This window comes from Oncorhynchus tshawytscha, unplaced genomic scaffold, assembly GCF_018296145.1.
Source record: "Oncorhynchus tshawytscha isolate Ot180627B unplaced genomic scaffold, Otsh_v2.0 Un_contig_6598_pilon_pilon, whole genome shotgun sequence".
In the NCBI taxonomy this organism is placed as follows: domain Eukaryota; kingdom Metazoa; phylum Chordata; class Actinopteri; order Salmoniformes; family Salmonidae; genus Oncorhynchus; species Oncorhynchus tshawytscha.
In genome coordinates this window covers 152,501-173,822 of record NW_024609609.1, presented here as the reverse complement: position 1 = coordinate 173,822, position 21,322 = coordinate 152,501, and the positions used below count along the sequence as shown (strand labels likewise).

Below are 21,322 nucleotides of genomic sequence, written 5' to 3'. Positions count from 1 at the left end.
GGTTAGGGGAAGTGAGGAGTGAGAGGGGGAGGTGGGGTAAGATTTAACAGGATGGCAGGGTTAAGGGATGTGAGGAGTGAGAGGGGGGGGTAAGATTTAACAGGATGGCAGGGTTAGGGGAAGGGGAGTGAGAGGGGGAGGGGGGGTGGGGTAAGATTTAACAGGAGGGTTAGGGGATGTGAGGAGTGAGAGGGGGGGGGGGGTAAGATTTAACAGGATGGCAGGGTTAGGGGAAGTGAGGAGTGAGAGGGGGAGGTGGGGTAAGATTTAACAGGATGGCAGGGTTAGGGGACGTGAGGAGTGAGAGGGGGAGGTGGGGTAAGATTTAACAGGATGGCAGGGTTAGGGGATGTGAGGAGTGAGAGGGGGGAGGTGGGGTAAGATTTAACAGGATGGCAGGGTTAGGGGACGTGAGGAGGGGAAGAAAGGCTCAAAGTAGATGGGTCCTAAATAGAAGAGACGAATGAGGAACACATGCTGTTTAATTTGTAAAATGAGAACCGGGCCTGCGAGACAATAGTGTTTTGTGCTGAGTGATGTCACAGCATCTGAACTGGGGTCTCCTGCTGAGTGATGTCACAGCATCTGAACTGGGGTCTCCTGCTGAGAACTCACTGTCACTCCCAATGTGATAACAGTTCCTAGGGATGTTCTAAGGGGAAGAGCACAGTACACACAAACACACGTTTTGATCTAGTGAGTGTCTGTGTGAGCATGCATGACTTACCAACAACAAATCATACATACTAACACATTGTCAAACATTGTGGAAAATATGTTAGGCATGAATATTATTTTGGAACTTCTTTAAAATAAAAAGGGGTCTTTGAGTGAATGGGGGTCAATAATTAACTGAACTGTTTTGGGTCTTCCTGTTGGTGATGTCACAGCATCTGAACTGTCTGTCTCCTTTAGCTGACAGTCACAGAGGGCACTGGGTACATGCTGTTTGCCCTGGCCATGATGGGCAACGGGACCTGGGCTCAGTGTCATTGTGGTTCTACCAGCTCTGGCCGGCTCAAACAGACATCTGAAACATCTGGGGTCTCGGCTGCTGGGAGTGATGTATCCTTTTTCAGAGATCATCTTTCAAAAAAAAAGGATCAAAAATAAAGAAGGGGTGTTATTTTTGTCTCGGTTGTTGAGAACTCACTGGGGATCAAATCCATATTTTAGATACTTATCAGTTCCTTAAAATTCAAACTTTCATGAAAACACACAAACAAGGTATTAAGAGCACAGTACACTCGTTGTGAATCTAGCCACCGAGTCAGATTTGAAAATCTTTTCGGTGAGTGTCTGTCTGATAGCATGCACCCCAAAAGACCCGTAGAGGATGTAAACAAAAATATCATACATACTACACAAACCGCACATAAAATATAAAACATTCATACCTTTGACCATCTTCTTTCTTGGCACTGATGTCCCATATTATTTTTTTTTGGAAAATTCCATATTAAAATATCTAAAGACTGTGGGGAAAATTTTCAAGAAGTCATTTTTTAAAAGTTAAAAAGTCGACGATAAACTTTCAAAAACACTTAAATACCTTTCTAATGCAACTTTTTTACTACAGCAATAAGCTATAAAAATCATCAGTTTTTCTAGCCTGCCGTGTGGAAAAATGTGAAAAAAGACAGACAATGCCTCGACGGTGGTCGGAGAGATCTTTCCCTTTGTCGGATCTCCAGAATCAATTCAGATTCAAATGAGGAGACTCTATAGATCCTGTGGAAGCTGAGGTACTGCAAGCTCGGCCCCATATATTACGGTTCACCTTTAACAATTCATGGGAGTGGCGCATGGATATTTTTTTCCATCTCCAGTGATCAGATTTTCCTGCGCTTTTCGATGAAACAGACGTTCTGTTATAGTCACAGCCGTGATTTAAACAGTTTTAGAAACGTCTGAGTGTTTTCTATCCACACATACTAATCATATGCATATACTATATTCCTGGAATGAGTGCAGGGCGCTGAAATGTTGCGCGATTTTTAACAAAAGTGCGAAAATTCGCATCATCCCAAACAGGCTAACTTAGGTGTTGGGATTTTGTTGACTTGTTGTGACAGACCTTCATCACCTTCAAACATCTATAGGAAGAACCACTCCGCTAAAACCAGCAAGAAGATGAACGTTCCTGAAGTCCTCTGCTCTGTGAAGAGGAGGAACTGTCCATGTTCTAGTGAGAACATTATGGAAGTTCTCAGTGAGATCATATTTCTAGAATGAGAAAAATAAAGAAGGGAAGGTGGAAGTTCTAGAGTGAGAACATTATGGAAGTTCTAGAATGAGAACAATATGGAAGTTCTAGAGTGAGAACATTATGGAAGTTCTAGAATGAGAACAATATGGAAGTTCTAGAGTGAGAACAATATGGAAGTTCTAGAGTGAGAACATTATGGAAGTTCTAGAATGAGAACAATATGGAAGTTCTAGAGTGAGAACATTATGGAAGTTCTAGAGTGAGAACAATATGGAAGTTCTAGAGTGAGAACATTATGGAAGTTCTAGAGTGAGAACATTATGGAAGTTCTAGAGTGAGAACATTATGGAAGTTCTAGAGTGAGAACAATATGGAAGTTCTAGAGTGAGAACAATATGGAAGTTCTAGAGTGAGAACATTATGGAAGTTCTAGAATGAGAACAATATGGAAGTTCTAGAGTGAGAACATTATGGAAGTTCTAGAGTGAGAACATTATGGAAGTTCTAGAGTGAGAACAATAAGATAATTCTAGAAATCCTCTCCATAATCAATCAAATGTATTTATAAAGCCCTTTTTACATCTGTAGATGTCACAATACACAACATATATATATATGTAGAAAATCAGCCTAAAATCCCAAACAACAAGCAATGCAGATGCAGAAGAACGGTTGCTTGGAAAAACTCCCTGTTGACTGGAGACCTGCACTAATCTGACTGATGTGATGGTACACCAATGTTCCCTCCTCTGAAATACAGGGGAATTACAGCCGTTTTATATTTGAGGAATGTAATCTCAGTAGAACTATTCTCTCTCTCTTTGTAAGGGGGGTCATGTGATCTATTCACTATGCCGTTTCCTCGTACGCCTCAGGCCTATTGGCTGTGTCGGTGTCTCACATTGCTCTAGTCTAGTTTGTCAACGGTTAGAGCTCTTGTGTTTTCCAGGATAAGATATGCAATACACTTTGAACTGTTCACGCAGCGTTGTCGTCTAGGTAGACCGTAGAGTAGGGGACCACACCAGTGGTTGTTCCTGTATGTACGTTTTAAAATGTCATACGTTGGCACTATTGGTGTGTCGCAAAGTAGTGGGCTGCACCCACAGTAATGTATTTAGTAATAGTTTACCCCTGGTTTTGTTCTATGAGCAGATTCTGTCGTAGTTGAATCCCTATATATAAGTTGGTAAATTGCTTGGAGTGTTTACACAGTGTTTAGATGGTGAAAATACAGTGGGTTAAAGCCTGATATCCTGTGCCTTGCATCTACATTATATTATATTAATATATTTTTTTGCTGAAGGCTGTTTGCCGTGTTCAAGGCTGCTGCTTTTTAAAAACCAACAGTTCTTTGGCTGAAATCTAACCGTTTTAACTGAACAGCCTGTTTTCCTTATCTCCTCTCCTTATCTCCTCTGGCCCAGTTTATTTTACTTTCAGTGTCCACAAAGGAAGGGAGGAAGGAGTTTTTTTTTTTTTTTTTTACAGCATTGAGTCACAGCCGTGAGCATTGAGTTCACCCCTTATTTTGGAGTTGTGTCCATGGGTGTGTTCATCTGGAACAAAACGGGGAAGGGGCCTACCTGAATTTGTCCAATAGAAACTCTCGTTTTCATTGCAAAATATTTTCGTTTAAGAGTAATAAGCGTTTCGAAACGGAAACCGTTTACTCAAAAACGGAAAATGTTGTGTGACTAATGAATACACCCCAGTCTTCTGTGTGTGTAGTCACATGTTCAGAAAGTGGTGGATCAAGGTTTTGTGGGAAATTTGACCGTTTCTATAAGTTGATGTGTCATAACTTGGTAACATACTGGAGACCAACGATTCGTTACGTTTTTGTACTGGTCACATCACTGTTGTTAGTGTGTCATGGATGTGATTGGTTGATTGACAGCACAGATTTTTCTCTACCTCCGTCTTTCAGTGAGGGGGGTTTGTTTTATCTGGCCCTGGTTACCCCGGTGGGAGGAGTTTGAGGTGGGTGAAAAGTGATTGTATTAATTTTGGAATCGAGCTGCCTCCTGGGTGTGCCCCACTCTGGTCGCCGGTGAAGGTGGCTCAAAACAAAAATGAAGTAATTAAGCACGTGGAAAGATGGGCAGGATTCTGTTTTCACATGCTAAAGTGATTGCTTTTTTTTTTTACTTTCTGCCTTCTCAATAAAAACTAGTTTGACTATTCAAACATTTTATTTTATGGAAAATGTCTATGTTTCGTGACGATGCACCATGCTGCCTTGTTGACATGACCGAGTGGCTCAGATTACTGTTTGATTTGGGAAAAGGCGCTCCTGCATCCCCGCTATTTCACCCGATGACGTGATGGGCCATTGCCCGGGTTCAACTTGGGCCAGTGTAATAGAATTCCCTTTGTGTCATAGGAGTCTTCTCTGGTGAAAATGTAAAATATATATATATATATATAAAGGAGTGTTTGTGGGCGGAACCATGACAAAACATGATGTGACTTATTTAAGTTTTTATTGGTAGAAATAGTCTCGAGTTACAGCTGGGTTTTAATAAGCACAGTTGTGATTGGTGGACTTTCCACGTGACAAATAAGTAGTATTTCTACTTGTACCTGAGGTATTGAAAATGCTCAAAATGTGGTCTTTGGGGAAAAAAATAGCTGTTTTCAAAATGGCTTCCCAGCAAATGATTGTGGCCATGGTCATGAAATGTCAGGAAAGCCATAAATGAAGAGAAATTATGATGCCACTTATTTTCTCCGATAAACCTGTAGATAGTTGCAGAATTTGTTGATTATTTTAAAGGTAAAATTATCGGTTGTTTCAGACAACCTTTTTTTTTTTTTCTCTCCTTTCTCTTGAGAAATTAAGTTTCATTCTGGTTTGCTCAAAGCCTGGCCTCTCTTCAATGTGTTTTCTATAGACATTTGTTTCCCCAACAATAGAATGGAATAATGAGATATTTATTTACAGTCTCAAAAGAACAAGGAAAATGTCTGAAATTATTTTGACTTGAATAATGACACACTGTATTGCTCTTTTAAGATACACATGTATTTATATTTATACTTAAGATAACATGGTATTGTATTTTCCTTATGCTTTGGCCTATACGTTACTTGCAATATTTATGTCATTGACGATTAATGTCCCAGTATCTCAGCTTTTGTAGTTCATTCCAATATGATGCTTATGTAACAAACCTCTCAATAAAGTCCGAATTATATCCAATTTGTGTGTCGTTTTTTTGTTGTTTTTGAGGCAAGATAACAAACATGATGTAGTATTGTGTGCAGTATTTGGCAGGCACACAGTTTCAGCAAATATGTATTACAGATACAGTCATTTAAATGTCTATAAACTATAAATGTGATTTACAAACTGCTTATAAATCCGTTAAAGTCGTCCCTTTCCTTCTATAGTAGCCTTTGATAAATTGGTGGTTAGGTTCAATGGAACGCACAGTCTGCAACATATCATGTGCCTTTTCTAATTTAAATATTCTACGTCATACAGTATGCGTTAAAAATATATATATATATATATATATAGAGAGAGAGAAATGTAACCTTTATTTAACTAGGAAAGTCCGTTAAGAACAAATTCTTATTGAGAATTACGGCCAAACCCGGACGACGCTGGACCAATTGTGCGCCGCCCTAGGGGACTCCCAATCACCGCCGGATATGATGCAGCCTGGATGTATGTCCCAATGCTACGAGGTGTTTGGGGGGTGGAGATGGGCGTCGTCGTTGAGTCGAGATGAGGGCATCACGCCTTTTAGACGCGAGGGAACGAGCTCAGAGATTATAAAATGTACTGTACTACATTTTCTCATATATACAGTGTAACGATAGGCTAAAACTGCCTATCCAATAGAAATCCCCGATCGCGCTTGTATGCAATGCCATGGGGACAGTGTCTTCCGGTCGTCTCACACCGAACTGCGCATGTGCAGGCTGTCAACTCAAAGGCATTCCTTCGATATAAAGTTGTTTTTGACGAAAATGAAAACGTGTCAGTTTGTCACTTTCTCGAGGTTGGAGTAAGAACATGTTCAAATACTTAAGACAATCTCTAATCTAGGTTCTGCCTTTTATATTTCTAGAAAATGAATAATTTAGGAAATACTTTTTCACTTCTCTCATTGACTTCTCAAACCCCGGCCATGTTTCACAAGCATTCCCGGAAGAATTGCGATGTTGCGCCTCTGGGGGTAGAAACTCTGTGCTCACGTCCTCCATCCCCCCCCGCCCCGCCCACACGTTCCTAAAGGTGATTGACCGAACCCCGATGTGTCCAATGAGGAAAGTGTTTTCGGCTGAGTGCGGGTTGTTCGGGATTTGATTGGGGAAGGACTTCCTTCGTAGTTGCTGTTGGATGGAAGCTGCGCTGCGTAAGTGACACGTAACTAAAATTGAAAGTGTTTGTAGGCCTCGTATATATCGGGATTTTGATTTCTATTATACAGGGATGGACAAAATCTGAACGCGTTGCAATGGGAATCTGTTACATCCGGTCTGGTTTTGTTTCCGAATAGAGTGAGCATTGCTTCTACATTAATAAGCACAATGACAAATTCTGCTTCTCATGACATATCGGAGAGAGTTTGCTGTGTGTAGTGTTGTCAAACGAAAATCCAAGGGAAAGTTTTTTTTTTTAATAAATTAAAAAACGGATTCCTTCGTGGATGTGGCTACGCCGTTTTGTGGGCCAAAATGAATCCAACATATTCACTAAACTTGCCTCATCTTTAAAGTGTTTCTGGTTCCCTTTGTTTAATAATGCTTGGGGACGACTGAGGTGAGAAGGGGCTCGAGGTAGTTAATAGTAGAAAGTTTTAGACGAAGTTTGCACACGAGTGACCCGACGATCGCTTGTGCAGGCGGCGGGGAGAGGAGCGATTCAATCATGGGGAACGGAGTGTGTTCTCGGAGGCAGCGGAGAATCTTCCAGTCTCTCCTTCTCATCACGGTGCTTTTCGGAATGATTTATGGCGGGATGATATCGTATGAGATGCACAATCAGTTGAAGAGGACTGAGGCGATGGCTGTCAAGTACCAGCAACATCAAGAGTCGCTCTCGGCGCAGCTTCAAGGTAAATATTTTCCAGAACAGAGGTTGGAACAAATAAACGAAAGGAAGGCGAGAAGGAGATGTTCGAATGACTTCCTTTTCATTCTTCTTTAGCGATATCTGATTTTACTAAAATAAACAAGTGCATCAGTTTTTGAAACAAGTGTCGAAATCGTGACAGTCACCGCGGTGGCTTGTTTTGCATTTGCTGGCGCTGTTTACTGTAATGGAGGGTGGGTGGGTTGAACTTGAGTTTAGCACATATCATCCCACATTTAGCCAAAGCATAATACCGGCGCCTAAGAGGTTATTTGGAGTTTGGTCGAGTCCCATGGAATGTCCTTTCTTGATAAATGACTTATGGCTGTAAGGTCGGACCCACCTGGTGGCCTCGGTGTCCAAAGGCTCTGCACCTCTGGAAACCTCACGAGTCAGACCGGTCAGTCGCCTGGCATTCTAAAGTCATAGGTCACTCCCTCTACAGCTGCTTTCTCTATGTAGGCCCTAGCCTGTAGATAAACGAAACCACCAATTGTTATGTTTGGTTGTACAATTGTGCTTTCTAGGTTAGTTCAAAACGTACACTTCAATGGTCATATACTTTGTTATATCACCTCGGTTAGGCTACACACATGGTGGTGGTTCCGTGTTGTAAATGCGCTGTATGCCCAGATGGACAGTCAATTAAGAATAGACCCGCGTCGAATGGATTGGACAGCGCTTCACTCAAATTCTGTCTGAGGTAACACACTTCAGTGTCCTCTCATTGTTGTGGAGTGATGCTTTTGTTCCCCTCGCTGTCATTCAATATCTACTCTCCACTGTTGATAGCATTAATGTGACCTATATTTAGAGATGGACCGTAACACAGCCTGTCGGGGAATATCGATTCACATTTTCCGCTTTTGACAACGGTGCAGCTGTTACATCACATGCCGAACATTACTAAGACTGGCCCCTTCAATCTGCCAACGACTCTGGTGACCAAGTTCCACTCAGTAGCCTAGTTACTGTATTTGAATGTTGTCTACTAGACAGTTAGCAGACAGTCTCACGCAGAGCAATTGACAATAACTGCATTGAAGTGAGAAGTCTTAAGTTGCAATCAAAGAGATGTATCAGTCAAATACACTGAACAAAAAATGTAAATGTAACATATAGCGTTGGGCCTATGTTTCAGGAGTGGAAATAAAAGATCCCAGGAATGTTCCATATGCACATTTCTCAACAACAACAACAATCCGCAAATTTGTTTACGTCTTTGTTTAGTGAGCATTTCTCATTTGGCAAGATAATCCATCCACCTTGACAGGTGTGGCATATCAAGAAGCTGATTGAACATAATGATCATTATAGGTGCACCTTGTGCTGGGGGACAATAAAAGGCTGATCTAAAACTAACAGTTTTGTCAGACAACACAATGCTACAGATTGAAGTTTTGAGGGAGTGTGCAATTGGCATGTTGACTGTAGGAATGTCCTCCAGAGATGTTGCCAGAGAATTGAATGTTGATTTCTCTACTATAAGCCACCTCCAACGTCGTTTTATAGAATTTGGTAGTATGTCCAACCGGCCTCACGACCACAGATCATATTGAACCACGCCAGCCCAGGACCCCCACATGCGGCTTCTTCACCTACTGGATCGTCTGAGACCAGCCGCCCGGACAGCTGATGAAACTGTGGATTTGCACAACTGAAGAAAATCTGCACAAATTGTCAGAAACCGTCTCAGGGAAGTTCATCTGCGTGCTCGTCGTCCTCACCAGGGTCTTGACCTGACTGCAGTTTGGTGTCCTAACCGACTTCAGTGGGCAAATGCTCATCTTCAATGGCCGGTGGCACGCTGGAGAAGTGTGCTCTTCACGGATGAATCCCAGTTTCAACTGTACTGGGCAGATGTCGTTGTGTGGGCAGCTTGTATGGCGCCCCGTGGCGGTGGGGTTATGGGATGGGTCCTTTTTTTCGAGCTTGAGACCTGGGACACAGCGTTGTTTGTTCCTGGTACAACAGGGGTTTCTCTGGGTTTGAACACTGTTCTAGACTTGATTCAATGCCTCATTCCCACTCCATCCTGCCTTGTCCCTTTTACTCTCCTCCCTCAGCCTCTCTACCTCTCTCCTTCTCTCTACCTTCTCTCTACCTCTCTCTACCTCTCTCCTTCTCTCTACCTCTCTCCTTCTCTCTACCTATCTCCTTCTCTCTACCTCTCTCCTTCTCTCTACCTCTCTCCTTCTCTCTACCTCTCTCTCCTTCTCTCTACCTCTCTCCTTCTCTCTACCTCTCTCTCCTTCTCTCTACCTCTCTCTCTCTCTCTCCTCTCTCTACCTCTCTCCTTCTCTCTACCTCTCCTTCTCTCTACCTCTCTCCTTCTCTCTACCTCTCTCCTTCTCTCTACCTCTCCTTCTCTCTACCTCTCTCCTTCTCTCTACCTCTCTCTCCTTCTCTCTACCTCTCTCCTTCTCTCTACCTCTCTCTCCTTCTCTCTACCTCTCTCTCTCTCTCTACCTCTCTCTACCTCTCTCCTTCTCTCTACCTCTCCTTCTCTCTACCTCTCTCCTTCTCTCTACCTCTCTCCTTCTCTCTACCTCTCTCCTTCTCTCTTCCTCTCTCCTTCTCTCTACCTCTCTCCTTCTCTCCTTCTCTCTACCTCTCTCCTTCTCTCTACCTCTCTCCTTCTCTCTACCTCTCTCCTTCTCTCTACCTCTCTCCTTCTCTCTACCTCTCTCCTTCTCTCTACCTCTCTCCTTCTCTCTACCTCTCTCTCTTCTCTCTACCTCTCTCTCCTTCTCTCTACCTCTCTCTCTCTCTCTACCTCTCTCTACCTCTCTCCTTCTCTCTACCTCTCCTTCTCTCTACCTCTCTCCTTCTCTCTACCTCTCTCCTTCTCTCTACCTCTCTCCTTCTCTCTACCTCTCTCCTTCTCTCTACCTCTCTCCTTCTCTCTTCTCTCTACCTCTCTCCTTCTCTCTACCTCTCTCCTTCTCTCTGCCTCTCTCCTTCTCTCTACCTCTCTCCTTCTCTCTACCTCTCTCCTTCGCTCTACCTCTCTCCTTCTCTCTGCCTCTCTCCTTCTCTACCTCTCTCCTTCTCTCTACCTCTCTCCTTCTCTCTACCTCTCTCCTTCTCTCTACCTCTCTCCTTCTCTCTACCTCTCTCCTTCTCTCTACCTCTCCTTCTCTCTCCTCCTTCTCTCTACCTCTCTCCTTCTCTCTACCTCTCTCCTTCTCTCTACCTCTCTCCTTCTCTCTACCTCTCTCCTTCGCTCTACCTCTCTCCTTCTCTCTACCTCTCTCCTTCGCTCTACCTCTCTCCTTCTCTCTACCTCTCTCCTTCTCTCTACCTCTCTCCTTCTCTCTACCTCTCTCCTTCTCTCTACCTCTCTCCTTCTCTCTACCTCTCTCCTTCTCTCTACCTCTCTCCTTCTCTCTACCTCTCTACCTCTCTCCTTCTCTCTACCTCTCTCTTTCTCTCTACCTCTCTGCTTCTCTCTACCTCTCTCCTTCTCTCTACCTCTCTCCTTCTCTACCTCTCTCCTTCTCTCTACCTCTCTCCTTCTCTCTACCTCTCTCCTTCTCTCTACCTCTCTCCCTCTCTCTTCCTCTCTCCTTCTCTCTACCTCTCTCCCTCTCTCCTTCTCTCTACCTCTCTCCTCTCTCCTTCTCTCTACCTCTCTCCCTCTCTCTACCTCTCTCCCTCTCTCTACCTCTCTCCTTCTCTCTACCTCTCTCCTTCTCTCTACCTCTCTCCTTCTCTCTACCTCTCTCCTTCTCTCTACCTCTCTCCTTCTCTCTACCTCTCTGCTTCTCTCTACCTCTCTGCTTCTCTCTACCTCTCTCCTTCTCTCTACCTCTCTCCTTCTCTCTACCTCTCTCCTTCTCTCTACCTCTCTCCTTCTCTCTACCTCTCTCCTTCTCTCTACCTCTCTCCTTCTCTCTACCTCTCTCTCCTTCTCTCTACCTCTCTCTCCTTCTCTCTACCTCTCTCTCTTCTCTCTACCTCTCTCTCCTTCTCTCTACCTCTCTACCTCTCTCCTTCTCTCTACCTCTCTCTACCTCTCTCCTTCTCTCTACCTCTCTCCTTCTCTCTACCTCTCTCCTTCTCTCTCCTTCTCTCTACCTCTCTCCTTCTCTCTACCTCTCTCTACCTCTCTCCTTCTCTCTACCTCTCTCCTTCTCTCTACCTCTCTCTACCTCTCTCCTTCTCTCTCCTTCTCTCTACCTCTCTCCTTCTCTCTACCTCTCTCCTTCTCTCTACCTCTCTCCTTCTCTCTACCTCTCTCCTTCTCTCTACCTCTCTCCTTCTCTCTACCTCTCTCCTTCTCTCTGCCTCTCTCCTTCTCTCTACCTCTCTCCTTCTCTCTACCTCTCTCCTTCTCTCTACCTCTCTCCTCTCTCTACCTCTCTCTGCCTCTCTCCTTCTTTCTTACCCCTCTCCCTCTCTCCTTCTCTCTCCCTCTCTCTCCTTCTCTCTCCCTCTCTCCCTCTCTCCTTCTCTCTACCTCTCTCTACCTCTCTCCTTCTCTCTACCTCTCTCCTTCTCTCTCCTTCTCTCTCCTTCTCTCTACCTCTCTCCTTCTCTCTACCTCTCTCCTTCTCTCTACCTCTCTCCTTCTCTCTACCTCTCTACCTCTCTCCTTCTCTCTACCTCTCTCCTTCTCTCTACCTCTCTCCTTCTCTCTACCTCTCTCCTTCTCTCTACCTCTCTCCTCTCTCCTTCTTTCTACCTCTCTCCCTCTCTCCTTCTCTCTCCTTCTCTCTACCTCTCTCCTTCTCTCTCCCTCTCTACCTCTCTCCTTCTCTCTACCTCTCTTCTGTCTCCCAGTGGTGTGTGTTTTTGCTTCACAGTTTGTCTCTGTCCTGACTTCCCCTCACCTAATCCATCAGGCCCCGACGGTCTTGACTGAGAGAGATGCATGGCCTAATCTAAAAGAGATCACTGGCACTGAGAAATGAACACACTGGAGCTGCACAGCTCAGACCACTCTCTCATGTCTAGGTGCCTGGTAAAGGTATGGTCCCAGTCTATGGGTATCTCTCAATAGTCTTACGTTTCTTCCTTTCCTCATTTCCTTTCCTTCACCCACACTCACCTGAGAAGTGGACAGGTGGACGTACAGGTCGGCTTCCTACCACCTTGTTGCTTCCAGTCCCTTTGTGTCCAAATCAGTGGCGGTAATGAGATGTAGCCTACCCAGAATATGTGTTGTGTTAAAGGGACTCACTGTTTAAACCTGTGATGTTGAGTGCATATGTACAATAGGCCTTCGTTAAGCTGCCTATTGTAATACAGTGACGGCACAGGGCGGTCTGGCACAGGGGTCGGTCTGGCACAGGGCGGTCTTGCAACAGGGGTCGGTCTGGCAAAGGGCGGTCTGGCAAAGGGCGCTCTGGCAAAGGCGCTCTGGCACAGGGCGCTCTGGCTGGCACAGGGCGCTCTGGCAAAGGGCGCGCTCTGGCAAGGCAAGGCGGTCTGGCACAGCTCTGGCAAGGGCGCTCTGGCAAGGGTCTGGCGCTCTGGCAAGGGGTCTGCTCTGGCACAGGGCGGTCTGGCAAAGGGCGCTCTGGCAAAGGGCGCTCTGGCAAAGGGCGGTCTGGCAAAGGGCGCTCTGGCACAGGGCGGTCTGGCAAAGGGCGCTCTGGCACAGGGCGCTGTGGCGACGGCACAGGCGCTCTGACATTTCGGTGCTGCTATGATTTTCCAGGTTGTATTATACGGACAACGTGTTGGGTTGGCTATTTGACTTTGGTTTTCATGATGTCACTCTACCCCCTTTTTAAAGTCTGGAGAAACACTCTGTCTCTTATCGACAAAGACTCATAGTTCTTCTTATAACTTTATGGAAATAAAGCTTCTCCTCCCAACCGTGCCATTCTGCTTGTAAAATTATTACTTCCTTTAACCGCTTTGGGATTTGAGAAGAGGTGGGGATAGGTAAAGGTGAGAGGTCAATCTCAGGGACTGTGGACTATCACACCTGACTATCATTCAGTGAATGGCAATGCCAGAATACACACTCTGAACCAATACAGAACACCCTCACACGTACAGTACACACACAGCAAAGGATCTGTTGCCTGTTCAAAGCCTATAATTGTGTGTGTGTGCGTGTACACACACACACACACACACACAGTCTAAATGTTTGTATCATAGACAGCTTTCTGTTTAGCTTCCAGTCCAGATGGCCCAGTGAGAACATCCCCTCACAGTAACTCTTTCTCCCTCACCCTCTTCTCTGTTTTCTCTCTCTCTCATCCTCCTCTATTTTCTTTCTCCCTCACCCTCCTCTCTGTTTTCTCTCTCTCTCCCTCATCATCCTCTGTTTTCTCTCTCTCCCTCATCATCCTCTCTGTTTTCTCTCTCTCCCTCATCATCCTCTCTGTTTTCTCTCTCTCCCTCATCATTCTGTTCTCTCTCTCTCCCTCATCATCCTCTGTTTTCTCTCTCTCTCCCTCATCATCCTCTGTTTTCTCTCTCTCTCCCTCATCCTTCTCCCTCATCCTCCTCTCTCCCTCATCCTTCTCCCTCATCCTCCTCTCTCCCCCATCCTCCTCTCTCTCTCTCCCCATCCTCCTCTATCTCTCCCTCATCCTCCTCTCTCTCTCCCCCTCATCCTCCTCTCTCTCTCTCTCCCTCATCCTCCTCTCTCTCTCTCCCTCATCCCCTCATCCTCCTCTCTCTCTCTCTCCCTCCCTCATCCTCCTCTCTCTCCCTCATCCTCCTCCCTCTCTCCCTCATCCTCCTCTCTCTCCCTCATCCTCCTCTCTCTCTCCCCTCATCCTCCTCTCTCTCTCTCTCATCCCTCTCATCCTCCTCTCTCTCTCTCTCATCCCTCATCCTCCTCTCTCTCTCTCTCTCCTCATCCTCCTCTCTCTCTCTCTCCCTCATCCTCCTCTCTCTCTCTCTCCCTCATCCTCCTCTCTCTCTCTCCCTCATCCTCCTCTCTCTCTCTCTCCCTCTCCTCCTCCTCTCTCCCTCATCCTCCTCTCTCTCTCTCTCTCTCTCTCTCCCTCATCCTCCTCTCTCTCTCTCTCTCTCCCTCATCCTCCTCTCTCTCTCTCTCTCTCCCTCATTCTCCTCTCTCTCTCTCTCTCCCTCATTCTCCTCTCTCTCTCTCTCCCCTCATTCTCCTCTCTCTCTCTCTCTCCCTCATTCTCCTCTCTCTCTCTCTCTCCCTCATTCTCCTCTCTCTCTCTCTCTCCCTCATTCTCCTCTCTCTCTCCCTCATCTCCCTCATTCTCCTCTCTCTCTCTCTCCCTCATTCTCCTCTCTCTCTCTCTCTCTCCCCTCATTCTCCTCTCTCTCTCTCTCTCCCTCATCCTCCTCTCTCTCTCTCTCTCATCCCTCATCCTCCTCTTTCTCTCTCTCCCTCATCCTCCTCTCTCTCTCTCCCTCCTCATCCTCCTCTCTCTCTCTCCCTCATCCTCCTCTCTCTCTCTCTCCCTCATCCTCCTCTCTCTCTCTCCCTCATCCTCCTCTCTCTCTCTCCCTCATTCTCCTCTCTCTCTCTCTCTCTCTCTCATTCTCCTCTCTCTCTCTCTCTCTCTCATTCTCCTCTCTCTCTCTCTCTCTCTCATTCTCCTCTCTCTCTCTCTCTCTCTCTCTCTCATTCTCCTCTCTCTCTCTCTCATTCTCCTCTCTCTCTCTCTCCTCATTCTCCTCTCTCTCTCTCTCTCTCCCTCATTCTCCTCTCTCTCTCTCCCTCATTCTCCTCTCTCTCTCTCTCTCCCCTCATTCTCCTCTCTCTCTCTCTCTCTCCTCATTCTCCTCTCTCTCTCTCTCTCTCTCCCTCATTCTCCTCTCTCTCTCTCTCCCTCATTCTCCTCTCTCTCTCTCTCTCCCTCATTCTCCTCTCTCTCTCTCTCTCCCTCATTCTCCTCTCTCTCTCTCTCTCCCTCCTCTCATTCTCCTCTCTCTCTCCCTCATTCTCCTCTCTCTCTCTCTCTCTCTCTCTCCTGAGAGCTTCCGGCGCCGACAGAGATGGCCGCCTCGCCGCGTTCCTAGGAAACTATGCAGTTTTTTGTTTTTTACGTGTTATTTCTTACATTAGTACCCCAGGTCATCTTAGGTTTCATTACATACAGTCGAGAAGAACTACTGAATATAAGATCAGCGTCAACTCACCATCAGTACGACCAAGAATATGTTTTTCGCGACGCGGATCCTGTGTTCTGCCTTACAAACCAGGACAACAGAGTGGATTCCATGCAGCGACCCAAAAAACGACTCAGAAAAAGAGGGAAACGAGGCGGTCTTCTGGTCAGACTCCGGAGACGGGCACACCGTGCACCACTCCCTAGCATTCTTCTTGCCAATGTCCAGTCTCTTGACAACAAGGTTGATGAAATCCGAGCAAGGGTAGCATTCCAGAGGACATCAGAGACTGTAACGTTCTTTGCTTCACGGAAACATGGCTCACTGGAGAGACGCAATCCGAGCGGTGCAGCCAACAGGTTTCTCCACGCATCGCGCCGACAGAAACAAACATCTTTCTGGTAAGAAGAGGGGCGGGCGTATGCCTTATGTCCAACGTGACATTGTGTGATGAAAGAAACATACAGGAACTCAAATCCTTCTGTTCACCTGATTTAGAATTCCTCACAATCAAATGTAGACCGCATTATCTACCAAGAGAATTCTCTTCGATTATAATCACAGCCGTATATATCCCCCCAAGCAGACACATCGATGGCTCTGAACGAACTTTATTTAACTCTCTGCAAACTGGAAACGATTTATCCGGAGGCTGCATTCATTGTAGCTGGGGATTTTAACAAGGCTAATCTGAAAACAAGACTCCCTAAATTTTATCAGCATATCGATTGCGCAACCAGGGTGGAAAGACCCTGGATCATTGTTACTCTAACTTCCGCGACGCATATAAGGCCCTGCCCCGCCCCCTTTCGGAAAAGCTGACCATGACTCCATTTTGTTGATCCCTGCCTACAGACAGAAACTAAAACAAGAGGCTCCCACGCTGAGGTCTGTTCAACGCTGGTCTGACCAAGCTGACTCCACACTCCAAGACTGCTTCCATCACGTGGACTGGGAGATGTTTCGTATTGCGTCAGACAACAACATTGACGAATACGCTGATTCGGTGTGCGAGTTCATTAGAACGTGCGTTGAAGATGTCGTTCCCATAGCAACGATTAAAACATTCCCTAACCAGAAACCGTGGATTGATGGCAGCATTCGTGTGAAACTGAAAGCGCGAACCACTGCTTTTAATCAGGGCAAGGTGTCTGTATTCAGTCATGTTACCAAACAGTGCAGCTATTCCCTCCGCAAGGCTATCAAACAAACTAAGCGCCAGTACAGAGACAAAGTAGAATCTCAATTCAACGGCTCAGACACAAGAGGCATGTGGCAGGGTCTACAGTCAATCACGGACTACAGGAAGAAATCCAGCCCAGTCACGGACCAGGATGTCTTGCTCCCAGGCAGACTAAATAACTTTTTTGCCCGCTTTGAGGACAATACAGTGCCACTGACACGGCCTGCAACGAAAACATGCGGTCTCTCCTTCACTGCAGCCGAGGTGAGTAAGACATTTAAACGTGTTAACCCTCGCAAGGCTGCAGGCCCAGACGGCATCCCCAGCCGCGCCGTCAGAGCATGCGCAGACCAGCTGGCCGGTGTGTTTACGGACATATTCAATCAATCCCTGTACCAGTCTGCTGTTCCCACATGCTTCAAGAGGGCCACCATTGTTCCTGTTCCCAAGAAAGCTAAGGTAACTGAGCTAAACGACTACCGCCCGTAGCACTCACATCCGTCATCATGAAGTGCTTTGAGAGACTAGTCAAGGACCATATCACCTCCACCCTACCTGACACCCTAGACCCACTCCAATTTGCTTACCGCCCAAATAGGTCCACAGACGATGCAATCTCAACCACACTGCACACTGCCCTAACCCATCTGGACAAGAGGAATACCTATGTGAGAATGCTGTTCATCGACTACAGCTCGGCATTCAACACCATAGTACCCTCCAAGCTCGTCATCAAGCTCGAGACCCTGGGTCTCGACCCCGCCCTGTGCAACTGGGTACTGGACTTCCTGACGGGCCGCCCCCAGGTGGTGAGGGTAGGCAACAACATCTCCTCCCCGCTGATCCTCAACACTGGGGCCCCACAAGGGTGCGTTCTGAGCCCTCTCCTGTACTCCCTGTTCACCCACGACTGCGTGGCCACGCACGCCTCCAACTCAATCATCAAGTTTGCGGATGACACAACAGTGGTAGGCTTGATTACCAACAACGACGAGACAGCCTACAGGGAGGAGGTGAGGGCCCTCGGAGTGTGGTGTCAGGAAAATAACCTCACACTCAACGTCAACAAAACTAAGGAGATGATTGTGGACTTCAGGAAACAGCAGAGGGAACACCCCCATCCACATCGATGGAACAGTAGTGGAGAGGGTAGCAAGTTTTAAGTTCCTCGGCATACACATCACAGACAAACTGAATTGGTCCACTCACACAGACCGCATCGTGAAGAAGGCGCAGCAGCGCCTCTTCAACCTCAGGAGGCTGAAAAATTCGGCTTGTCACCAAAAGCACTCACAAACTTCTACAGATGCACAATCGAGAGCATCCTGGCGGGCTGTATCACCGCCTGGTATGGCAACTGCACCGCCCTCAACCGTAAGGCTCTCCAGAGGGTAGTGAGGTCTGCACAACGCATCACCGGTGGCAAACTACCTGCCCTCCAGGACACCTACACCACCCGATGCTACAGGAAGGCCATAAAGATCATCAAGGACATCAACCACCCGAGCCACTGCCTGTTCACCCCGCTGTCATCCAGAAGGCGAGGTCAGTACAGGTGCATCAAAGCTGGGACCGAGAGACTGAAAAACAGCTTCTATCTCAAGGCCATCAGACTGTTAAACAGCCACCACTAACATTGAGTGGCTGCTGCCAACACACTGTCAATGACACTGACTCAACTCCAGCCACTTTAATAATGGGAATTGATGGAAATGATGTAAATATATCACTAGCCACTTTAAACAATGCTACCTTATATAATGTTACTTACCCTACATTATTCATCTCATATGCATACGTATATACTGTACTCTATATCATCGACTGCATCCTTATGTAATACATGTATCACTAGCCACTTTAACTATGCCACTTGGTTTACATACTCATCTCATATGTATATACTGTACTCGATATCATCTACTGTATCTTTCCTATGCTGCTCTGTACCATCACTCATTCATATATCCTTATGTACATATTCTTTATCCCCTTACACTGTGTATAAGACAGTAGTTTTTTTGGAATTGTTAGTTAGATTACTTGTTCGTTATTACTGCATTGTCGGAACTAGAAGCACAAGCATTTCGCTACACTCGCATTAACATCTGCTAACCATGTGTATGTGACAAACAAATTTGATTTGATCCTCCTCCTCTCTCTCTCTCCCTCATCCTCCTCTCTCTCTCTCCCTCATCCTCCTCTCTCTCTCTCCCTCATCCTCCTCTCTCTCTCTCCCTCATCCTCCTCTCTCTCTCTCCCTCATCCTCCTCTCTCTCTCTCCCTCATCCTCCTCTCTCTCTCTCCCTCATCCTCCTCTCTCTCTCTCCCTCATCCTCCTCTCTCTCTCTCCCTCATCCTCCTCTCTCTCTCTCTCCCCTCATCCTCCTCTCTCTCTCTCTCTCCCTCATCCTCCTCTCTCTCTCTCTCCCTCATCCTCCTCTCTCTCTCTCTCCCCTCATCCTCCTCTCTCTCTCTCTCTACCTCATCCTCCTCCTCTCTCTCTCTCTCCCTCATCCTCCTCTCTCTCCCTCATCCTCTTCTCTCTCTCTCTCTCTCTCCCTCATCCTCCTCTCTCTCTCTCTCTCCCTCATCCTCCTCTCTCTCTCTCTCCCCTCATCCTCCTCTCTCTCTCTCTCTCTCCTCATCCTCCTCTCTCTCTCTCTCTCCCTCATCCTCCTCTCTCTCTCTCTCTCCCTCATCCTCCTCTCTCTCTCTCTCTCCCTCATCCTCCTCTCTCTCTCTCTCTCCCTCATCCTCCTCTCTCTCTCTCTCCCCTCATCCTCCTCTCTCTCTCTCTCCCCTCATCCTCCTCTCTCTCTCTCTCTCCCTCCTCCTCTCTCTCTCTCTCTCCCTCATCCTCCTCTCTCTCTCTCTCCCTCATCCTCCTCTCTCTCTCTCTCCCCTCATCCTCCTCTCTCTCTCTCTCTCCCTCATCCTCCTCTCTCTCTCTCTCCCTCATCCTCCTCTCTCTCTCTCTCCCCTCATCCTCCTCTCTCTCTCTCTCTCCCTCATCCTCCTCTCCTCTCTCTCCCTCATCCTCCTCTTTCTCTCTCTCTCCCTCATCCTCCTCTTTCTCTCTCTCTCCCTCATCCTCCTCTCTCTCTCTCTCTCCCTCATCCTCCTCTCTCTCTCTCTCTCCCTCATCCTCCTCTCTCTCTCTCTCCCTCATCCTCCTCTCTCTCTCTCTCTCCTCATCCTCCTCCTCTCTCTCTCTCTACCTCATCCTCCTCTCTCTCTCTCTCTCTCCCTCATCCTCTCTCTCATCCTCCTCTCTCTCTCTCTCTCTCATCTCCTCTCTCTCTCCCTCATCCTCCTCTCTCTCTCTCTCTCTCCCTCATCCTCCTCTCTCTCTCTCTCCCCCTCATCCTCCTCTCTCTCTCTCTCTCTCCCCCTCATCCTCCTCTCTCTCTCTCTCTCCCCCCTCATCCTCCTCTCTCTCTCTCTCTCTCCCCCTCATCCTCCTCTCTCTCTCTCTCCCTCATCCTCCTCTCTCTCTCTCTCTCCCTCATCCTCCTCCTCTCTGTTTCTCAGTGGTGTATGAGCATCGCTCGCGTCTAGAGAAGTCTCTGCAGAAGGAACGTATGGAGCACAAGAAGGCCAAAGAGGGTGAGAGAGAGAGAGCAGACAATACTGTCTAAATTACTACATGAAGAACATCAACCCTCAATCATACACTCTTTACAACCGTGGCGATTCCATCATATCTTCCCCTCCTTTCTCCATCAGATTATCTGGTGTATAAACTTGAAGCCCAACAGTCACTGAACACGGAGAAGGTAGGCCTTAGTCCTCAGCTCTAGTACTAATGACAGAAAGAGATGCTGTTAAATTCAGCATTAATGTGCCCATCTGGTTTAGTAGGACTGTTAAATGATTCTGTCTGACTGCCAACATCTGTCCAGACTGAGCAACAGTTCTATTCTAATGGTTTTATTAGGTCAGCAGCACTGATGTCACTTCCTGCTGTGGGCTGAAATGCCTCTGAGGGGTGTGTGTTTGGAGTTGTTGGTAATATTAAAGGACGAGTAGAGACGGGGATTCTAAATGTTTGTCGTTTCTGTTTGTTAAACAGCAGGACTCCAGCAATAAATTCAACTCTTTACATGGACAGCACCAGATGCTGAAGGTCAGTATCCACACACACACACACACACACAGACCCACTGACTCACCCACACACACATCCACACTCTGTCCTTGTTGTTTTAGAAGCAGCATGAGGTCCTAAAGAAGCAGCACGATGAACTGCAGGAGCAGCATCAGATTCAGGGAGAGGACCACGGCAAGGCCTTGGACGAACACAAGGACCGCTTCGACAAACTACAGCAGACCAAAGAGATGGAAGTCTCCAAACTCAAAGGTGCACCCACTCACGGACTGGGACGGACGGACCCACCCACAGACGGACCCACTCACCCACAGACAGCAACTGACGCATCCACAGACGGACCCACCCACCCACAGACAGCAACTGACGCACCCACAGACGGACCCACCCACCCACAGACAGCAACTGACCCACCCACAGATGGACCGACGCACCCACAGATGGACCGACGCACCCACAGACAGCGACCCACCCACCCACAGACAGCGACGGACAGACCCAGAGCCAGTCAGTCAGCCAGCTACCCACCCAGAGTCAGCCAGAGACAGACAGACAGACAGACAGCCAACCAGCTAGCCAGCCAGAGACAGACAGACAGACAGACAGCCAACCAGCTAGCCAGCCAGAGACAGACAGACAGCCACCCACCCAGCCAGGGAGACAGCCACCCAC

General features: G+C 47.1%; 1 protein-coding gene across 4 annotated transcripts in view; it reads left to right on the top strand.

Annotated features, from left to right (window-relative positions):
* The first annotated feature begins 6,472 nt into the window (after window positions 1-6,472).
* LOC112240172 (Golgi integral membrane protein 4) overlaps window positions 6,473-21,322 on the top strand; it is a 26,089-nt gene continuing 11,239 nt past the window's right edge. For 2 of the 4 annotated variants that reach the window (XM_042316248.1, XM_042316246.1), the window contains exons 1-5: window positions 6,586-7,281; window positions 20,074-20,148; window positions 20,269-20,318; window positions 20,615-20,668; window positions 20,752-20,902. In XM_042316248.1, coding sequence (XP_042172182.1) covers window positions 7,095-7,281; window positions 20,074-20,148; window positions 20,269-20,318; window positions 20,615-20,668; window positions 20,752-20,902 — 517 coding nt within the window. In that variant the 5' untranslated portion in view covers window positions 6,586-7,094. The other 2 variants (XM_042316249.1, XM_042316247.1) reach the window with 2 other exon arrangements.